This window comes from Quercus robur, chromosome 3, assembly GCF_932294415.1.
Source record: "Quercus robur chromosome 3, dhQueRobu3.1, whole genome shotgun sequence".
NCBI classification, from domain to species: domain Eukaryota; kingdom Viridiplantae; phylum Streptophyta; class Magnoliopsida; order Fagales; family Fagaceae; genus Quercus; species Quercus robur.
Genome location: NC_065536.1, coordinates 27,229,921 through 27,252,479, shown reverse-complemented (window position 1 = coordinate 27,252,479; position 22,559 = coordinate 27,229,921). Strand labels below are relative to the sequence as shown.

The window sequence follows — 22,559 nt, the reverse complement described above, 5'->3', positions numbered from 1 at the left end:
TGTTAGTCTTTTTGGGCCGTCACCTTCTTGGCCTTGGCCCTGATGTCATTTGACATCCTTTTGGTCCGTCAGTTTTGAGGACTTTGTCCCTACGATGGTTACTCCATCTTGTTGGACCGTCAGTCTTTTGGCTTTTAGCCTTTTTGGGCCGTCACCTTCTTGGCTTTGGCCTTGATGTCATTTGACATCGTTTTAGCCCGTCAGCGTTTTAGGTGTTGATGTCTTTTGACATCTTTGTCGATCCGTCGGCTTTTTAGCCTTTTCGGACCACTGTTTTCTTGGCTTTTTTAGCCTTGATGCCCTGACATCTTTCATTAGTCCGTCAACTATTAAGGCCTGGGCCCTGTGATGGTTACTCCATCTTATTGGACCGTCGGCTTTTTCTTTAGTCCGTGTGTTATGGACTTAGTCGTTTTTGGGCTGCAAACTTAGTGGACCGTCGGAAGGAAAATACACTTCAGCAGTTTCTGAATAAAACTCCTCTTATTGCCATGCATTAAAATAAAAGTAATTAAAACCAAATCCTGCCCCTTGGGCTAAAAAAGTTGTTGCGAAAAAACTAAAATAAACGATAAATCTGAGGAGTTAAACTATAATTTGCTGAAAAAATATAAAAGGAGTTGGTCTTCATGCTGCTGCTCCTATTGGTAGTACTTTCGTAGGTGCTCGGTGTTCCATGGATGTGGTAGTTTCTGTCCCTCCAATGTTTCAAGGTGGTAAGTACCTTTTCTCTGCCACGACAAAACTCGGTAAGGACCTTCCCAATTGGGGCCGAGTTTCCCTTGGGTAGGGTCCCTAGCGGCGCCCATGACTTTTCTAAGAACAAGGTCTCCGACTTGGAAGTCTCTGTGTCGGACCCGAGAGTTGTAGCATTTGGCCATGCGATCCTGGTACCTAGCGAGCCTCTGTTCTGCTGCTGCCCTGATCTCGTCCACTAGGTCAAGCTGCAGTCGCATAGCCTCATCGTTTCTGTCCTCATCGTGGTTGTGTACCCTGTAGCTTGCGAGTCCAATTTCGGCCGGGATGACTGCTTCGCTTCCGTACGTCAGGCGAAACGGTGTCTCTCCTGTAGGTGTTCTTGCCGTCGTCTTGTATGCCCATAGTACACTTGGCAATTCTTCGGGCCATATACCCTTTGCCCCCTCGAGCCGAGTCTTGATGATCTTGAGCAAGGATCGGTTTGTGACTTCGACCTGTCCATTAGCTTGAGGGTGGGCGGGGGAGGAGTAGTGGTTTTTTATTCCTAACTGTGAGCAAAAATCCCGGAAATGGTCGTTGTCGAACTGTCTCCCGTTATCCGAGACAAAGACTCTAGGAATGCCAAACCTGCATACGATGCATCTCCAGACGAAGCTCCGAACGTTTTTCTCCGTAATCGTGGCTAAAGCTTCAGCTTCCACCCATTTCGTGAAATAGTCGATGCCTACTACCAGGAATTTCAGCTGCCGTATAGCTGTAGGGAATGGTCCCATAATGTCTAATCCCCATTGTGCGAACGGCCATGGGGCTGTCATTGGGGTCAGCTCTTCGGTCGGTTGTCTAATGATATTGCTGAACCGTTGGCATTTGTCGCAGGTCCTGACATAGGCTTCGGCGTCCTTCTGCATGGTGGGCCAATAATACCCTGCTCGTACAAGCTTGTGTACCAATGATCTGGACCCTGAGTGGTTTCCACAGATTCCTTCATGTACTTCTCTCATGATGTAGTCTGCTTCTTCCGCACCCAAGCATCTCAGATACGGTCGGGAGAAACCTCTCTTGTATAGGACGTCTTTTATCAGGACGAACCTTGCCGCCTGGACTTTAAGTTTCCTTGCGGCGTCCTTCTCGTCTGGTAAGATCCCGTCTTTTAAGTACGAAACTAACGGTGCTGCCCAGCTGCTGTCGGAACATATTTCCTGCATGTTGCTGAGGTCTATTAGCGGGGAAAGCTGTACAAAAGAGAGTACATTACCAGGGATGACCATTTGTTCAGCTGAAGCGGCCTTCGCGAGACGGTCGGCTCTCTGGTTCTCTTCTCTGGGAATCTGGACGACTTTGGCTTCTAGGTCTCCCACCCTTGTCTTTACTTCGCCAAGGTACCTTTTCATCTTTTCGCCCTTGCAATCGTAGTCTCCGTTTATTTGGTTAGTGATGACCTGTGAGTCGCAGTAGATGACTACCCTGGCGGCTCCTGCTGCTTTGGCAAGGTCAAGTCCTGCTATCAGAGCCTCATACTCTGATTCATTGTTGGTGGCAGGGAAGTCGAAACGGACCATACATTCGATGGTGTCTCCCTCGGGCGATAGCAGCACGATGCCGGCCCCTACGGCTTGCCTGTTGGACGATCCGTCCGTATATATGCTCCATTGAGGGGACTCTGCTGCCCCCTCATCTTCCCCGTGAGTGAACTCAGCTATAAAGTCGGCGACGATCTGTCCCTTGATGGCGGTCCGCGGGCGATATTGAATGTCAAATTCGCTTAGTTCTATGGCCCAGAGTGCTAATCGTCCCGCCGTCTCAGGGCTGCTCATCGCCCGCCGTAAGGGCTTGTCCGTTAGGACGTTTATAGTATGAGCTTGGAAGTATGGCTTGAGCTTACGGGCTGCCGTAATCAATGCGAAGGCAAGTTTCTCCATGGGCGGGTATCTCTCTTCGGCACCGTGAAGCGCTCGGCTTGCGTAGTACACGGGTTTCTGCACCTTCTCTTCCTCTCTGACCAAGGCCGCGCTAACGGCTGCAGGGGAGACGGCTAGATAGAGGAAAAGTTCCTCTCCTGGCTGCGACGGGCTTAGCAGTGGTGGGGAGGAGAGGTAAGCCTTCAATCTTTCGAACGCTTGTTGGCACTCGTCAGTCCACTCGAAGGATTTCTTCAATGTTCGGAAGAAGGGCAAGCACTTGTTCGTCGCCCTTGACACGAACCTATTCAGTGCCGCTATCTTTCCATTGAGGCTTTGCACCTCCTTCACATTTCTTGGTGGTGCCATATCCATAATGGCCCGGATCTTGTCCGGGTTTGCCTCGATCCCTCTTTGAGATACCATGAATCCCAAGAATTTTCCTGCCGTCACTCCAAAGGCACATTTCCCCGGATTGAGTTTCATGTTGTAAGAGCGAAGGGTGTCGAATGTTTCTTTGAGATCTCCTAGATGATCTTCCTCCCTTCGGCTTTTGACTAGCATGTCGTCTACGTAGACCTGGACATTCCTCCCAATTTGTTGCGCGAACATTTTGTTCATGAGCCTTTGGTATGTTGCGCCCGCGTTCTTCAGGCCGAAGGGCATGACCTTGTAGCAGAATAGGCCTTGGCTGGTCACGAATGACGTTTTCTCCTGGTCGGCTTCGTGCATCCGGATTTGGTTGTATCCTGAGAAAGCGTCCATGAAGCTCAGCAACTGGTGTCGGGCCGTAGAGTCTACTAGGACATCGACCCTGGGAAGGGGGTAGCTATCCTTGGGGCAGGCCTTGTTAAGGTCGGTGAAGTCTACACACATTCGCCATTTTCCGCTCGCTTTCTTCACCATCACTACATTTGCTAACCAGTCGGGATAGTACACTTCCCTGATGAAGTTTGCTTCCCGTAGCTTTCTGACTTCCTCTGCTATGGCTCGGTCCCGCTCCGGGGCAAACACCCTCTTCTTTTGTCTGACGGGTGAAAAGGCGGGCGACACATTCAGCTTATGCACCATGATTGAAGGATCTATTCCTGGCATATCTTCATGACCCCATGCGAATACGTCTTGATTTTGCCTAAGGAATGTTATGAGCTCTTGACGGGTCGTGGGGTTAGCGAGTGTTCCAATTTTGGTCGTTCGGCCAGGATCGGAACTGTCAAGGGGTATTTCTTCTAGCTTCTCAACCGGCTCCGTTACCGTCCGGTGCTCTTCTATACTTAAAGTCTAAACCTGATCCTCCATTTCCACCATGGCTATGTAACATTCGCGCGCGGCCATCTGACTCCCGCGCAACTCCCCTACCCCGTAGTCAGTTGGGAACTTAATCATCAGGTGGTAGGTGGTAGGTGGAGGTTACTGCCTTCCATGAGTTGAGCGTGGGTCGCCCGAGGATAGCGTTGTAGGCTGATGAGCAATCAACAACCAAGAATGTCACGTCCCTGGCTATCTGTTGGGGGTAATCACCCACAATTACGGATAAGGTGACCGCGCCCAGTGGGAATACTCGGCTCCCGCCGAAGCCGACAAGCGGGGCATTTGTTGGGATCAGTCGCCCCCTGTCGATCCTCATCTGCTGGAACGCGGTGTAGTATAAGATATCTGCTGAACTGCCGTTGTCGACGAGCACTCGGTGCATATTGTAATCTCCTACACGCAAGCTGACGACGAGTGCGTCGTCATGTGGATGGTGAAGGCGTCGTGCGTCTTCTTCTGAGAATCCGATTACGGGACCTTCTCTTCTTGTTATCTTCGGCACGGCTCCCGTCAGTTGAACACTCTGTATCATCCGAAGATAGGTCTTACGGGCCTTCTTGGATGACCCGGCGGCGGTCATCCCTCCTATGATCATCCTTATATCCCCAATTGGGGGCCTTGGTCGCTCATTGTCCCGTCGGGGGTGCTGGTCTTGTGCGGGGGGATCCGCTCTCTCCTTGCTAACGAATCTCTGCAACTTTCCTTGTCTAATAAGGGCTTCAATCTGCTGCTTGAGGTCATAGCAATCAGCTGTGTCGTGGCCGTGGTCGCGGTGGAATCGGCAGTACTTATCTTGGGAACGTTTGCTGGGGTCACTCTTCAGCTTTCCTGGGAACGTCAGCAATTCCTCGTCCTTGATCTGCATAAGGACTTGATCTATCGGGGCTGTTAGCGGAGTGAAGCTCGTGAACCTTCCCCCCAGGGGCTTAGGGCGTCTTTCGTCCCTTCGGTCCGCGGTTCTTATCTTCTTTCGGCTTTGGTCCTGCCGACTGTCTTCCTGCCATTCTCTTTTTCTAGGCCTCTCTTCCCGAGCCAAGAGTGCATCTTCAGCGTTCATATACTTTGTGGCACGATAAAGCACTTCTGACATGGTTTTTGGGTCGTTTTTGTATATGGAAAACAAAAACTTGCCCTTCTTCAAACCATTTGTGAATGCCGCGACAAGTATCTTGTCGTCAGCTTCGTCGATCGAGAGCGCCTCTTTATTGAAGCGGGAGATGTAGGCTCTTAGAGTTTCGTCTTCTCGCTGCTTCATACTCATCAAGTAAGCCGTAGACTTCTTGTACCGATGGCCTCCAATAAAGTGTGCGGTAAACTGAGCGCTGAGTTCTTTGAAGGTGCTGATGGAGTTTGGGGCCAGTCGACTGAACCAAATTCTCGCTGCGCCCTTTAGCGTTGTAGGGAAGGCCCTACACATGATGGCGTCCGCTACTCCTTGAAGGTGCATTAGTGTTTTGAAGGTCTCCAGGTGGTCCAGTGGGTCCTTGACCCCGTCATAACTGTCTATCTGCGGCATGCGGAACTTACTTGGCAACGGGTAGGAGTTGACGGTAGTGGTGAACGGTGAGTCCGTTCGGTTGACGAGGTCGTCAAGGTCGCTCGATACCCGTCCCTTGAGAGCATTCATCATAACTTCCATTTGTTCCTTCATGGCTTGCATCTCCGCGAGAACGAGGGGCGGAGTGGTTTCCGCGAGGGAGGGGATGCTCGTGTTCTGTCGTTCAGGTTTGCTCGGGGTGTTGCTGGCCTGGGGTCCTTCCTGGTTTCTCCTGTCAGCGCTGGTTCCTTCTTGCTCTGCTCCTTGGTTGTTGGGAGCTGCATTCTTCTGTCTCAGTTGCTCTTCTAGGTCGTGATTTTGCTTTGTGAGGCGCTCCACGGCGGCGGCGAGCGTCCTCACCTGTCTTTCAAGCGCGGTTGTAGGAGCTTCTTCTTCTTGAATGTCGTTGTTGGTCGCCATTGAGCGAGTGAGTACCATGTAACTCTCTTGTCTTGAAAGCGAGAACGTGCTAAAGCGTTTCCCACAGACGGCGCCAACTGATGATACTGAAAACAATACCACCAATGAGTCGCACGTTCCTCACTCGATCGCAAATGGCACCTGCACAACGAAAAGGAGTAACCTAGCGGGGGGTACCGGTGTGGTACCGGCCAAACACCCTCCGAAGGTCAAGTTAGAATTATTCTCGCTGCTCTAGAGTGCTAGAGAGGGTAAATTATGCGTACCTTGGTTTGTGAGAATGCTTGGGTTTTTATAGTAGAGAGGGCTGACCCTCTTTTCCTTGGAGTAGAAGTCTTTTCCTTATCGGAGTCTTCCTGGGCGTATTTTACGGGATTCTTTCCATATAGGAGTCTTTAGGTTCCATGAAACGTGGGGAGCAAGTTATTTACTTATACGTGCAAAATGGACACTTTATAGACTGACGCTGTCAGTTTATGTTATCCCGTCAGTCTATGCTTACTCCGTAAGGTTCAGGAAGTTCGGCCCTATGTGGAGTTCTTTTGCCTTACATCACCGTCAGCCTAGAAGGTATGCTGACGGCAAGACCACCTCGTCATCCTTGTTAAGTCTGCATCTTCACCCTTGCCAGGTCTGCACCGTCGCCTTTATCAGGCACGTGCCGTCACCCTTGTCAGTCACGTGCCGTCACCCTTGCCAGTGTTTTTATCCTCATCAATAAATTTTCAGTTTTCAGCAAAATAAGTAGTATCCAAACAGACCCTAAGTCAAGTGTTTAAGAAAACAACTAAAGATATTACAAATTTGACTACAAATATGTAATAAATTAATGTGATATTGAATGTGATTAGTGTTACCTCAATAAGATAACATAAATAAGTGTTCAAATATTTTTTGTGATTAGTAACACATCAATTTGTAAGATTTATATAATTCTCAAAAAATGTAAAACCTGAATAGTAAAATTGTAGTTTTTTTGTGAAAGTTTGAGAAGTGATAGAAGTATAGGTGATAGTTAATAGTTAATTCCTTCCATTCAATGAAATTTCATATTTCTGGTAAAAAAGAAAAAAAGGCAAGTAGTCTTTTAAATTGTAAATGTTTACAATCAAATAGCATATAATGAATTTTTGTTGTCGTCGAAATATATTAGGTTCTACCAATAGCACTTTCAGAGAAGACCCACATTTTTAGTATTTATAATATAAATCAATGTTTTGTTGTAATAAACGAAGTGAGAGTGAGAGTTCCCATAAAAAAAATAAAAATAAAAGAAAGTATTTTAACAGTTAAGAAATAGTTAAACAATCTTCTTTACGGTTACAAATGTTTAAATGCCAAGTGGTGCAACTCTTTGGCCATAAATTCTGTAGAAGCCACTAAATGCATAATTTGCCTGAAATTCGCTCGAGCTAACTTATTAGAATATCCAGATAGAGAGGTTCACTTGAAACTTGCCTAAAATCTCGCTTGAGTCAACTCATCAAAATTTCAAACAAAGAGTTTCACCTGAAACTCTTCTAGCTAACATATTGCTTGAGCCAACTCATTGTCATCAAGCTCAATTGATTGAGCCAACGGACAATAATTTTTTCACTTGTTTACTATTGTTTTTTTTCTCTCTCTCTATCTCTTCTAAAGAGAAAATAACACTCTTCCACTTCCAAAGTAAGATTAAATAACATTCTTCCACTACCATAGTCAAATCAAACTTGTATTACAACATACTTGGATATACAAAATATCTAATAGAAACTTAAACACAAAAAGAAAACAGATTTATAACCCTTTTTATATCATTGCATTTTCTCGCATTTTCTTATAAGCTAAACATCAAACATATTTGGTAGTTTGTGCATACAGGGCCTAGACTTTTTTTGTTGTATATGTAAACATCGCAATGACACATTAACATTGCTAAGAATTTTGTAGTTCAATTGACATCTCCTTATATTTTCAACGGAGACGTTTTGGATTTAAATTCTCTCCCTCAAGGCCCCAACTATTGAATTAAAAAAAAAAAAAAAAAAAAAAAGACAAATCAACATTGGGTTAGTGTATGAATAAAATTGGATCATTTACATTATTTAAGACACTATTGTTACTTTTGAAATTTTAATGATGAAATTGAAAAGTTAGACAGATTTTTATGTCTAATATGATCGTTACCAATTAAATGAGATATATTAAATTTATTAAAGTTTTTTTTTTTCTTTTCTCTCTTAATTTTTTCTTCCTTGGTTCCGCATGTATTCAACTTCAAACTTCGAAGGCGGCTTTGACCAAGTAGTGGATTTCAATTTCTCTGGTTAATAAATTGTGAAAACAAGAACAATTCAAAGTATTTGTAGATTTCAAAATCAAACTTCTTTATTCTTCGTCCTTTGACAACACAAGGTACCTTGAAACTTAGGATTCTAAGATTAACAATACAATGTAGAAAATAATAATTAATGAAAAAACAGCTGTGATAACTAATGGGATACCACGACTTGGAAGTTCTAGTAATTAAAGAAATGGGGAAAAGAGAGAAAAAGAAGAATCAAAAAAGAGAAGAAACAACTAAAATGGGGGAGGGATGTGGGATTGTAATGATGATGATTTGAGAGCTCTCCAAGAGGTGGGACAGTCACAGTGAGTCCCCTTATTCCTTTCTCTTTTTTGCCTCCCCTTTCATGCTCTTCCATGCATCTCCCATGCCTTTTCTTTTTCCTTCCACCCTCTCCCCTCTTGCCTTTTAAAATCTCTCTCTCTCTCTCTCTCTCTCTCTCTCTCTCATGAATAATGTTACAAACACAATATTTTTCACAAACAATTGAATTAACATCACTAACGCTACTTTATTATCTACCATTCACAAGTTGACATCTACAATTTGTTAAGTATTTTGTAAAAATTGTAGTCTAGAGTATGTAACGGCCCTTTCACTCGGTGCCATCAAATCAATAAGACCAATACTAAGGACTCATTAAACATTATTTAAAAAAAAAAATCAATTGTTTGAAAATTTTCCTATTTTAATATCATCATTACATTATTTGAATAAGGTTTTACAGTAAAAATCGGATTTTTTTGGGCCCTAAACCTATGCAGTGAGACAAATACACACGCACTCACATTCAAATTTTACTTTTTGGCAAGGACACGTTACAAAGGGTAGTGTTAATTGCCCTTGGTCTTATTGCTTTGTAGTTCGTACTAGTACTACTGCTACAACTTGTACCATCTTCTGGATAGCAATAGGTGGGTTTGAGTTTTCATGTCCAATGACTCCAAAATGTGCAAATGTCCTATGGTCATTGCTCACCGAGCACATACAAAAAATTTGTTGTAAGCTCAAAGATAAAGTTAAGCAAAAACACGTGTTTATGTGAAGTCCAACCCTAAACCCTTCACATGAAGCACACACACTGCACAAGAATGATGCATGGCATGATAATCACTCTAGTGACAAGTAGGTGGTTATGTGAGTTAATGAACTTTCCCTTTTATATTAGTGATTAATTGAAAGATTAATAGTGGAATTCTATGTTGTGGCTTTGGGGCCTCCTTGGTCCTTGAATTTAGGTGGTATAAGAACTATAGGTTGTACTAAAAGCCATCAAGATGTCTCTCTCGCATGGTTAGAAGTGAAAAAGGTTTCCGCCATATCTCTTCATAACTAGAAGTGTCCTTTATTCCTTTTCCGTATTATTAAAATTTTGAAAAATTTATAGAAATGCATGCTATTTGTACAAAAGTGTAAAACTTGTCTTTTTAGTAGGCAATGATTCTCTCACATTCGTTAGTTTACATCGTTCGTACATATTACTCATTTCACATTTTAAATGTGAATATCATTTAAAAATATGTATGTCGCACATGTAATTATGAATGTTGTATATATGGAGAGTAAAATAACAAGTGCAAAACAATATTTTCTGTTGTTAGTACCATAGTCTATGTACTTTATTGAAATATGAATGTGATAGTTCATCAATCACAATCGCACATGTTATCAAAATGTGGCAAATTGTGTAGTCTTAGAAGAATTAATTTTGACAGAGAGCCCGTGAACACAACTTTTGTGCCACAATTCTTATCATGATACTAGTATGTGCAACTGTAAGTGGTGGAGAAAAAATTATGAGTCCATGTGAGTAATGGTTCACCAATCATAATTGTACGCATCATTAAGTTGTGGTCAAAATTATGGCAAATGATATTGTCATAAAAGAATTTACTCTTGGATTTAACATGACATGAGTGTTGTAACCAAAGAGAAACCAAAGCAACAATAAGTTTTGTTCAAGTATGTTTCCTCATTTCAAGGTGAAGAATAATATTAAAAATTCAACACCAATTGGTTTTGTATATTACATGCTTAAGGAAAAGTGCGTAATGATTTTCGTGTGATCAACATCAATACCAAAGATGAACTCATCACATTGTAAATATAAATATGTTCAAAAGAACATTAGTTACCTAACCAGGTCCAAAACCATAAAGCCAAAAGTTAGCAGACGATTACAAATTAAAGCTATATGGTCCTTGCTTAATACTAAATTACTAATTATTAAGATTTTGGGGAACAACATTTCACGAGATTCTCTAGTAAGTGCTTTTGTACATTCAAACTAGGCCTTTTTTTTTTTTATTGAAATTCTTTTAGTTCTGCTTTTTTAATTTTAGCAATTGATTGAGCAAGGACCAAGGCAGTTTGTTTATGGGATCCACATCCACTTGTCCCCTGATCATCACAAAAGGTAGATTTTTTTTTCTTGATCAATTGGCAAGTCTATAGCTTTCTGAAAAGCATTAAATCAAACATTGCATAGATATCTTACACAGGACACAACATTAGCAAAGAACGAATTTGCTTTATCTTTTGCCATGCTCGTAATAATAAGGCTACATTCTTACCAAAATGAATCTTAATATTTTGTAAAATACCTTGCCCAGATGATCCTAAACATTCATTGGAATAACCATTTTGTCTTCTTGGATAGATATGAATGGTTGAGATTATTATAATTAAAATGAATGACCAAAGCAATTCGGATATGATACCCCAAAAAAATACCATACAATCATCCAAAACTGACATTTTGTGGTCAAACATCGCAAACCGACCAAACATAAACGAATACAGTCCAACCTTACCTGGTAGTAAGGTCAAAGAAGTAGTGCAGTTCATGGATATCTCTATTTTTTACTCCCGTGAAAAGTAGACAATATATTTTCAAAATTACTCCAAAAAATCTCAAAACACATAAACTAATTATTAGATATGTGCTATTCACTCGCTGACTTTTACAACCCAAACATACCTTCATATGCCAAAACCCTCTCTCCTGTGGATCAAACCTCCCTAACCCAGACTACTTCACTCATTTCCAAATACAAACCCAATTTCAATTTACTAAATTACATTTTTTGGATGTTCAAACATTGCCTTTACAGCAGGCCTGTGCTTCCAAATGGATTATTAGTTTGTGGGTGAGCAACGGGGTTTGCAGGAAATGCACCAAATGCTGTATCACCGAAAGGATTTGTCGGGGCCATCATATGTTGTTGTGGCTGCTGCTGGAAGGTAGGTTGGTATGGACCAGTAGGTTGGTATGGACCTGCAGGTTGATAAGGACCGAAGGGGTTCGCCTGCTGTTGAGCCATTCCCGGCATCTGAACAGGAGGTGCAACAACACCACTTGATAAAGCAAATGGATCATGTACCTCAAATGGATTTGGGGCTGGTGCTCCATAAACAGGCTGCTGTGCAGCTCTATATGCCCCTTCGTCATACAAACTATTAAGAGTGAGCGAGTCCAATCCACCAGCCTGACAAACATTGGCAGAAATAAGACAGTTAAAGCCGTTCTGGAAGAGGCATATACATCACCCCATGATTTTGACCACATTCCTAACTTCTTAGGCAAAAAGCATACATTAATGCAAATTATGTCACAATAAAACTGAAACCAAAACCAATAGAACTTACTACAAGAAATTTGGGTTTAGACACATAAAATTGAAGCATAATCAACCAGCAATTAAGATTATTTTACCATCAGTTCTTTCGAAGGTAACTTTTTGTTGAAAATGCATTCTCAAACAAGTGAGTCTCATTAAAAGGCTGCTTCTTCAAAATTTAGGAACATTTATAAGAGGACTATCAAGACAGCACATTAGGCAAAATATATAAAGGTGGACTGGATAATGACTAATCAGTCTCTCTCTTTAATATATGTGCCAGTGACTCTAACTGAAAAGCGGACACATTTTGGCCAACAATGTCATTATATGCATGGCTATACTCCTATAACTTCTAATAAACCAGTGAAGGAAAACCATTGCTTCAGCACATTTATATTAAAATGACCAGAAAAATAAAAAAAGAATATACATGCAGAACAAAGAGGAGGGAATACAATTAGGGCCTACCAGTTGTCTGTCATTAACTGATGAAATGTTGCTACTGGGAGTGGTTACCAGGGCAAGTTCCCATCCAGTAGGATCAAAATCTTTTGCTTGTACACCGTTAGACTGAAATGTTGGGACAGCACCTGCAATATGAGAGGCAATGCCTGATAGGTAAACAAGAGGCCATGCAAAATTGCTTAAGTAGCAGTATTGGAAAGCAAAAAGAAGTGACAAGATGTTACCGGGTTCTGATGGAACTATGGCTAGAGCCAAAGCATTTCTGTCTTCAATTGCAGACGCATCGGCAGCACTATAATCCAATCCCTGAATTCACCAGAAAAGAGGGGGAGGGGCATTAAGAGACAAGAAACTGAATAAAAACTTTGCAAAAACATAAACCTATTAACTGAAGCACAAAACCTAAAGATTTACCAGCAAATCTCCAGTCTCCAGGTTGTTTTGAGGAGGAGGAGGAGTAGGAGTAATCTCGACATTAGATACAGCAGCATTATCTGAAGCTGGTGGCTCCAGTTCATCACTGGATATTTTTGTCTCTTCAGAAGGGCCTTCTTCTGGTCTGTATGTCAATTGAAGCTGTTCATATTGAACACATAGGAGTTCAGTAGCACGTATCTTCTAAAAGCAATGCTCCATCTCAAGGTTTATAATGTCAATAAAACACTAAAAAGATCCATAGGGAACAAAACAGAGAGTGGTACTACATAAAAATTAAATAAATGACAAATAACATAAACTGGACTTGATTTAAGAGCAATGGATACTTATTGTGCTCGTTACAAAATACACTCACTCACCATTGGCTCAGTTGGAACATTAACCACTCGGGGTGCCTCTCTTATATACTCTTCCATGGTCGTAAGGAAGGATTGTGGAGGCTGGAAAAGGTAAACATAAGTAGTTAGTTGTTATAAATTGATACGACTGAAATGAATAACCTAAAATTAACTAAAACACTAAACCACAGTAATAGCATCATACCTCTCTAAGAACAGGAAATTGGAAGTTCCTAGCAAGTTCCAATCCTTTGCAAGTATCATAAAATTCAGAAAGGCTCCCAGCCTGCAGCAAAACCAAGGTTTGATAAGAGAAACAACATAAAACTGCACTGGTAGATCCTATACCTTCCATGATTAATAAAAGTATAGGAAAAATATATACCATAAAGCACAAAAAAGCTATCAAAAAAGAATATTAAACTTGGAATCAATGTAAAATATCACCTGCTGGCCAGCTCGTCTATAGATCTCAAGGGCTTTGACAGCTTCATGTTTCGGCATCTCAAAAAACTGCAATGAGATCAGATTATTTACAGCTAGGTTTTGTCAGTGCATGAGATGGTTTGGGCCCCTTTGGTCCTTTATACTTGTTTTGCTAATCAATAAAATCTTTTTATTCAGCAAAATATATATTATATGATCAACAAGTTTACCTTATCAACAAGATTGATGATCCCATCATTAACAGCGCAGTAAATTTTAAAACTCTCTTTCAGTACCTGAAAAGTGTAGATATCAACAAGGTCGAAAACAAATAAGCACTTAATAATATGGTTTTTCCCTTTTTCTTTATCAAGGGAAAGAAATGGCAAGGGGGGCAATGGTATGCTTTCTAAGATAAGTTTTTGACAAAGTCGCACATGTTCTACATGTTCTTTGAGAAAGTAGGGCACGGGACAGGAAATGAAAAAATAGGTATCAAATTTGTTTCCTTAAGTTAATACCAATTTCTCACACATATGCTCCTCACTCCCACAAAACATACAATAAACCAACAGAGATAGAGACAGACAGAAAGGGAGGATGCGTTAAGTATCTTAACATGTAATAAAAAGTTTCAAAAGAACTACTAAATCATTTTTATGAATGTAGAATGAACTACAATTCAAGACCTGGTAAACCACTATTTCTGATCATGCATAATATCATTCAGTGGACTCTTCAAGATGAAATGGCATTCGAATCTTTGTCAATAAGCTCCATGTTTCTCTAGTCATTTTGTACAATTTAAAGACACTGTAAAAGGGAATTCATTTAATAGCTGAAAATAATCTAACCCTTCCATTATATGAAATATTATTAAAAATAAAGGAAATTCTTGTAAATTCAGAAACACAAGTCAAACAAAGAATAACCTACAGCAAAAAGAAGCACCACACATACCAGAGCCAGGGCATATTGTATAACATAATTACCAAAAGCTGCTCCTTCTGGCTGTAACAGCAGACAATAACTTAAACAATTATTCCCAAATTATTGATATGATATTGATAATTAAGAAAAATCCAAAACAAAAGTTCACTAAAAAAATGAAAACAGAAGATCAAAAAGTCACAAAAAGTACCTTGCAACCAAAAAGACGATAGAGCAGCTGCTGCAAATATGGTAATTGCTCCAACAGTTCTTCACTGTCCAAATCCCTGGTTCTGCTGTATCCCTGCTAGTGAAAGAAGAATGAGAAAGACAAGGAGAGAAAAGGGGAATTCATGAATCTTTAGTAATGAAAACTTATCACACCCACACATTCATGAAAGTATATCAAGCCTGTTCAATATCAATTATGATATTGACATCCAACAAAAACTTCCATATAAATAACAACAAAAAGTTCTTATACAAACTTGAACAAGAACAATTTCAGATATGTCATAAACGGTTGATAGACAACACATTCATCAATTTTGCCAAATACTACTCCCCAGCAACAAGGGACCTACAGTCTACAAAGAATCTTGAGTTCGTTCAATGATACCATCCATGGTCACCTATAGTTTTGAAAATATAAGAGAAAAAGGAAATAAATAATAAAAAGTGACAGCAGAAATGATTTTCTCTGTAAGAATTGTAATTGCTTGTAAATTATGGTTTAAAAGATAACACAAAAGCATCTTTAAAATTAAATTTTTTATTAAAAAAAAAAAGAAAAAGAAAAGGAAATGAAATAGACACTAATTATAGCACTTCTGGTTTGCATCCAAAGGTATAGATTATAGCTATGTCAACTGAACATATAGAAAAATACATATACAAAGCAACTGTTTTACAGTGTTGAAACAAGTAATGGTACAATGAGCCAAACTGAGTTGAAAATTAACTGCCTTTTGGATTGATTTGTAGTAAAGGCTCAAGCTCAACCCAAGCCTTAAGATGGCTAGTGAAACTATTCCGGTAATATGAATCACTAAACTTTACTTCTTTCTTTATAATATATGTACTCTGTAGCTTAAGCTTCACAAACTACTGGCTACAAACCTGAACAAGGTGCCCCAATGAGAATCCCACTTGTTTTAAGTTCAGATTATTTTATCTGAAAGATTTATAATTAAAAAATTACCAAATATATAACTCCAAAGAGACAAGAGAAGGCAGGGGAGGTGATAGGATGTATCCTACTTTTAAAAAAAAATAAGTAATGCAAAATTTCATTAAAGAAAAATACTATTCTCTTAAGACAAAAATAAAAAAATAAAAAAATATTACAAGGGCCGAGAAATTAATGGGAGAGAAATAAGTCTTCTAAGAAGTCCATGAAAGAAAAGGTATATAAGTCTTCTAAGAAGTCCATGTTGTGCAAGAAACAATTTTTTTTTTTTGGTAAGTGTGCAAGAAACAAATTTTCGACAGTGGTAGATGGCCTTTTATTGAAGGTGTCGTCAATTTTCCTTCCAAAATAAAGGAACCATATCATTGAACCTTAAAACAAATTGACACCACACAAGTAAAAAAGAATCAGAGGATTTAAATTCCACAAAATAATTTATAAGACTTAAGAAGTCAATATAAGTACTTTTCCTTTCAAACATTTCAAAGCTTGACACTTTTGTCTTTTGGTCCAGTGGCCCTAAGGGAGGGGAGAGGATTGTCAATCCAATAACCTCCCCTTAATGAGGCAGCGTATAGAGCTGGAGATGATGTAGTTTAATCAACTTATACGACCAAGAAGACCAGACCAGAAGTACTACGAGGCTTGTTAGGAAATAAGTCCTATAAATTCCATAGGGATGAGTCCATCAACAAATGGCATTTTCAAAAAAGAAATGAGCATATTATCTTAGAAAATATCATCAAATCCTAATAAGTCAAAGGCCATTCATATAAACTGAGCAATGATCTAGAGGTACTGACTAGAAAAGAAACTAATTAAGGAGTTAAAACCATGCAAACCCAAAATCAGATTTTTAACTTTATTTGCTTACTGTCCCTCACTTACTCTTTCAAGGCAAGGAGTGTAATTAGTATTAAAACCTATCCCAGTAAATTCCCCCATCTTAGTAAAAAGGAATACTCATTGATTTTGTAAAATACCTTCTCCGGTCCTTGGGAAGGTCTTGGTAGACGTTCGGCTTCAATATCATACTTAAGAATCCTAAAACATTCAAGTCGTTCCTCCAAAAACAGCGCATAAGTACGTACCCAGCCAGAGCAATCCCAAGCTGAAGAAAAAGATAAAAGGAATATTAAAAATTCAGAAGTACTGAAATCTCATTGCATAAAGAACTAAAACAACGATAGTTCAAGCACATCAGTTAGAGCCAGTATTAACTACCAAAAGAGAAGGAATGAAAGAGATATGGGTGTAGAACTAACCAATTGGACTTGAATCATCCTTGAAATTAGAAAGCTGGAGAATGCGTCCTCTCTGTGAAAAATTCAGAAGTTCTTCTCTGAAAGTAGGATCTCCCTCCCTCAATAACCTATGGATGACTATCAGTGTTTTTAATGCCACCTAATAAACAAGAAGAAATGGAAGAAATATAAGAAACTCTATCCATAGGAAAATAATGAGGTAGATACTAAGAAAATTAAGTCACCCAATATAACTTATCGAAAATATAACCTTAGATTTGCAGTGCTGTGTTAAAATATTTGAAATACCCAAAGATTTTAGAGAAAGGACACTAGAAGACAAGAAATGCACACCATAAAAGAGTCCAAGATCCATATCAAATGCATGGCCAACAAAGGAAATCCTTTGTATAATAATTATATAGTGGGGCCAAAGAACCATTTGCAACTTCTAATGAATCTATCCTTCATTAAAACATAAATAAGAGAATGATTCCATGACTCACTAAAAAACATATTATTCCATAAACCATAAGTCCACCGGTTTTTAGTATTCTGCAGGGTATCCCCCATAACACCGAAGTTGGACATAAAGGAGGAGAATGCATCCCTATCTCTGGAGGAGTGCCAGGAGAGGTATGAGTTAACATCTGAGGCCAAGAAGCTGGCACACTTTGAGGAAGATAGTTGGCATCAGAATCAAGAGCTTTATGGTTAAAGGAAGGAGAAAACAGTAAGAGGCTTTTTCATTGTTTGACTAACTCACAAAAGGGCTAATTATATAGACAATGTAGAAGTGGATGGGAATCTACAGACAAAGGATAGAGGGGTGAAGGAGGTAGAGATGGTTTCTCTATCAACCATTGATGAAAAACCTATAGGCTATGAAGCATGGGTGCGTTTCTAGATTCTGGTGCGGGTGCGGGTGCGGGGCTCGACAATTTTTGAAAAAATAGGATGCGGGTGTGGTGATTAAAAAATTATTTAAAATATTTTTATTTATATATTTTATATATTGCTAAGCACGCTTTTTTATGTAATAATAATAGAAAACTCATATAATAAAATAAAAAAAATAGATAGATAGTAATAAGTACATAAAAGTTTTTGACACTTGAATTATTGACAAAGGTATTAAAATAGATGAGGCTTCCCATCAAAAAAAAAAAAGTGTGGCCTAGTGGCTCACATGTTTGGTCAGCCCAAAAACAAAATAAAGGATATATGTGACAGGTATTAAAATAGGTGTAGCTTCCCATTAAAAAAGAAAAAAAAAGGGAAGATGTGGCTCATGTGTTTGGTCAGAGAGGCGCAAAAAAACAAAATAAAGCCTGGCATTTAACAAAACTTATCCTATCGTTTTACTATCAAAAAATAAAAAATAAAAACAGAACAGAAGGCGGTGAAAAAAAAGGAAGAAGAAAATGAAGAAGCAAAGAAGAAGAAGAAGAAAGGGGTTAAGGCCACCGGTATCTTGTGACGTCGACAGCGGCTATCTTGTATCAATATCCACCGGTATTTTCAGTTTAAGTTTTTTTTTTACCAGCCGATTTCCTTTTTCCGGCCGAAACACACCTATATTCGGCTGATATGATCCGATTCGGCTCGAATCAGCCAAGTTCGGTGCGAATCAGCGCACGTCGGAGCTGAATTGGAGTGAGTTGGCACGAATCCGGAAACCAAAAAAAAAAAACTCAGATGCAGCACTGACATGCGGGCAGCCGTGTTGGTAGCTGCACCCCGCGTAGGGCCGCGTTGGACTCCGGTGTGGCACCCTCCCAGCTGTGTCAATGCTTCCTAGCCTATAGGTAAATGGATACCATTAGATCAAGAGAGGGGGGGGGGGGGGGGGGGGTTAGGGCCTTACGTCATATGGATGGTGACAAAGCTCTAGGACCAGAGGTATTTAATATGGCTTTCTTCAAACATTACCAGGTATTCTAGAGAATTATATGATGTGAGTATTTCACAAATTTTATACTAATTGCAGATTTAAAAATTCATAGGGTGAATCTTTTATTACCTTGATCCTCCAAAAGGAGTAGGGTTGTGAAAAAATCAAAGACTATCTCCATATCAACTAGGGATCATGTATAAATTGGATCTCTGAAGTGTTGGCAAATAGACCGAAGAAGTTGGGAATCTTGTGTATGACTCAGAAAATGCATTCATGGGAGGTAGACAAATTATTCACTCAGTTCTTATCACCCATGAGGTTTTGGATAGAAGCCAAGTTGAGGAGCAAAGTTCCTAGAGTAATTTGCAAACTAGACAGTGAAAAGGCATACAACCATGTTAATTGGGACTCTGTGTGTGTGCTGGAAAGATTCAGTTTTAGCATGAAATGGAAGAAATGGATCCATTTTTGTATTTCAATGATTTATTTTTCCATTTTGATTAATGGTAGCCCAATTGGTTTCTTTAGCAGCCTAGAGGACTGGGACAAGATGATCCTTTATTGACACTTCTTTTTTATTTTGTGTATGGAGATTTTAATCAGAGTAATTCAAAGGGATGTGGAGGGAGGCTATTTATCTAGGTTTAACATGGGAGAAAGAAATAGGGTTGTTGACTACCCTATTATATTTTTTGTGAGTAAATTCCACATCTTTTTGTATACCTATATTATGTTCTTCAGTGTTTTGAAGCAGTTTCAGAGTTGAGGGTAAATCTGGGCAAAAGTGAAATAGAATTAGTTGGGGAGGTACAGAAAATAAGGGAGTTAGTGGCTGTGTTGGGTTGTAAGGGGGTAAATGCCCACAACTTACTTGGGTTTGCCTCTGGGATCCCTATCTAAGGCTCAAGGGGCATGGTATCACATCATTGAAAAAGTAGAACCACACTTTGTGGGTTTGAAAAAGATGTATCTATCAAAAGGCGAAAGGATTACCATCATTAAGAGTACATTATCTTCACATTCCATTGATTTCATATGTTTTTTCAAGATGCCAATTCATCTTGCAAATAGATTGGAGTATCTTCAAGGGGACTTCTTGTAGGGTGGGATGGGATATGCAATAAAATTTCATTTAGTTGATTGGGGGATGGTCTGTTCTCCTTTGAGGAATGGTGGATTGGGTATTCCCAATGAGTGATTAGCTATTGTCACGTCCATTTCCACATCAGATCACATTAGAATCACTAACCAATTCAGTCCACTTATTCATTCTAAGCCTTGTGAATGAGGTCTTTCAAACCCTAAAAACACTATACTAAGAGTTTTCACATTACAAAAGTTTATACACATTGATAGTTTTCCATAAAAGCTCTATCTGCTCAAAAACATGGTCATCCAAATGTCTGCCCTATGAATTAAGCCACCCAAACAACTAAATGAGCTCCACTTAAATGCATGATGGCAAAGCAAATACAGTTTACATAACAGCACAATCAAATCTCCTCTAGTTGATGCTAGTCATTGCATAAGTGGTGTTGAAAACTTTAAAATAAGGGTTATACAAACTGTTAAATATAAATTGGCAAAATGACACCTTCTCAAGCCATCAGAAACTTTCAGGCAGATTACCTGGAGCATAGACCAAGTAAAGACTAGTAGAGCAGGCAAAAGTAAAACCAAGTCTATTTAAAAATTTATTTATTTATTTATTTAAAATCAATGCACTTCTCAAGTTAATATGAAACATTCTCAAGTTCATATGAAACATGGATTGAGCTCTTGAAGCCAATTTTCATCCTGATGTTTGTAAAGGGTATAGTCTAGCAAATCTTTTCAATATTTAAAGATCCATGAGTACTTAGAAATCTGGTTATAATATCATCAACTAAACCCCAAAATATTAACTCCACCCATGATGCCTTTGATCCATCAAAACTACTCTGCAATACCGTCAAAAGGAAATTTAAGAAGTAAAATTTAATATTTTTGAACAACCTTATATTTCTGTTCTTTCTTCTTTTTTTCTTTTAGGTACAACCCAACAAAAGTTGTCACATTTTCCAAGCCCTAAAATGTTTGAAAGGTTTAAAAGGATGCAATCAGTTTTGTAAAACAAAACCATGCAAAAACTAGGGTTATATAGTATGAAACACATAAAATATCATATATTAAAATCTCCTAATCCTCCACCATCCACTTAACTTGATGAAAAGTGAAAAAAAAAAAAAAAATCACAGAATTTGTAATAGTCTTTAGTTCACCGCAGTTCCAAACACCTAATACAGGTCAACACAAGCTTTGCTAATAACATTATGACACTAATTTTGAAGTCCTCCATCCACCATGCTAATGTATAGTTGCATAGTTGACGACTATTTCAAGAGTTCAACAAGCATTTTTTTTTTTTTTTTTGATAGGTAAGAGTTCAACAAGAATTTTAACTTCCACTTAAAAAGATTCATTTACATTTAACCTAGTTCCATTGTAAAAACAAGGCCGAAATACACCATTGGTCCCTAAACTTTAGCTCATGAGGATTTTAATCCACGAAGTTTAAAGTGATCGCTAGTAATCCTTAAAAAACTTAAAGTGATTGATTTTAGTTCTTGAAGTTTAAAGTGATCGCTAGTACTTCCACAAAAAACTTAAAGTGATCAGTTTTAGTCCCTGAGGTTTAAAGTGACGGCTATTAATCCCTAAAAAACGTAAAGTGATTGGTTTTAGTCCCTAAAGTTTAATGTGATTGCTATTAATCACATTAAACCACAGGGACCAGATATGTATGTAAATTGTAGGGTTCTAGTGGTCTTGAAGTAGGCTCCATAAAAAAATGCAACTTAATTCTTGTGGTAAATCATTGCAAATTACATTTTCAACAATGGAATCAAGATAGGATGGGAAAGTAATAGATCAATAACAAAGAAATCAAGCACATATGGCAAGTAAATAATAACACTATTGACATGAAACCCTCCAAATAACTGCCAAAAATCAGTAAACATGAAATTGAAAGATACCGTCCAATTGCGGGTCTTGGCCAATCGCCGGGAAAGCGCATGAATGCAGTAAGCAACATCGGCACGGGGCCGAATCGTTGTCGTGGCACTCAGAATCTCTACAAACAACAAATATATAAACAAGAAAGAATTGATAAAACATGAAAAAAGATCAGTAGAAACTAATAACAAATTGATGAATTACTTCGAAGATGTCTTTCTTTGGGCGGAACCTCGACGTGGTTGGTAGCTTTCACTATGGCCACATCCAAATCCTAAACAAAACAACAACCACAATTTTTACTATCAATCGAATCGAATCGAATCGATCAAAAGATTTGCTCTTATAAAAAAAAAAAAAAAGTGTAAGGTTTGTTTGTTATTGTTCTAGAGAGAGAGAGAGAGAGAGAGAAGAAATCAAACCGCGTAGTCGCTGTTGACATGGGCGAGGCCGACTTTGGTGCTGTCTTTGAGGGCGCCATAGGCTTTCCTCCAAGTCTGTAGCGTCCCCATTTTTAACGCTCACTCAGATCTCTCTCTCCCTCTCAAAACCAAAAACCAAAAAAAAAAAAAAAAAAAAAAATTTGTTGTTGAGAAAGGGATTACGTGGTTTCCACACCTTGTTTCTCTCTCTTTCTCTGGGATCCGTTGAGCGATAGAGAGATAGAGAGAGAAATCAATCAAAATGACAGGCTACAATGAAAGAATGAAAGAAAGAAAGAAGAGAGAGAAATCGTTTTTTTTTTTTTTTTTTTTGGTGACCTGTGATGAGAGAGAAAGTCTTTCCGACCATGTTGGCTTTTTCTCTTTTTATTTTTA

At 39.2% G+C, this 22,559-nt stretch overlaps 1 protein-coding gene across 1 annotated transcript; it reads right to left on the bottom strand.

Moving 5' to 3' along the window:
* Positions 1-11,072: 11,072 nt before the first annotated feature.
* On the bottom strand, positions 11,073-22,499 carry LOC126717657 (putative clathrin assembly protein At2g01600). Its single transcript, XM_050419496.1, has 15 exons — positions 22,164-22,499; positions 21,946-22,015; positions 21,762-21,859; positions 16,869-17,007; positions 16,587-16,714; positions 14,626-14,718; positions 14,445-14,495; positions 13,715-13,780; positions 13,506-13,571; positions 13,264-13,344; positions 13,080-13,160; positions 12,697-12,858; positions 12,507-12,588; positions 12,286-12,407; positions 11,073-11,682 (listed from the first exon to the last, which is right to left on the bottom strand). The coding sequence occupies exons 1-15, from the start codon at positions 22,251-22,253 to the stop codon at positions 11,302-11,304; spliced, it is 1,710 nt and encodes a 569-aa protein (XP_050275453.1). The 5' UTR covers positions 22,254-22,499; the 3' UTR covers positions 11,073-11,301.
* Between the last annotated feature and the right edge of the window lie 60 nt (positions 22,500-22,559).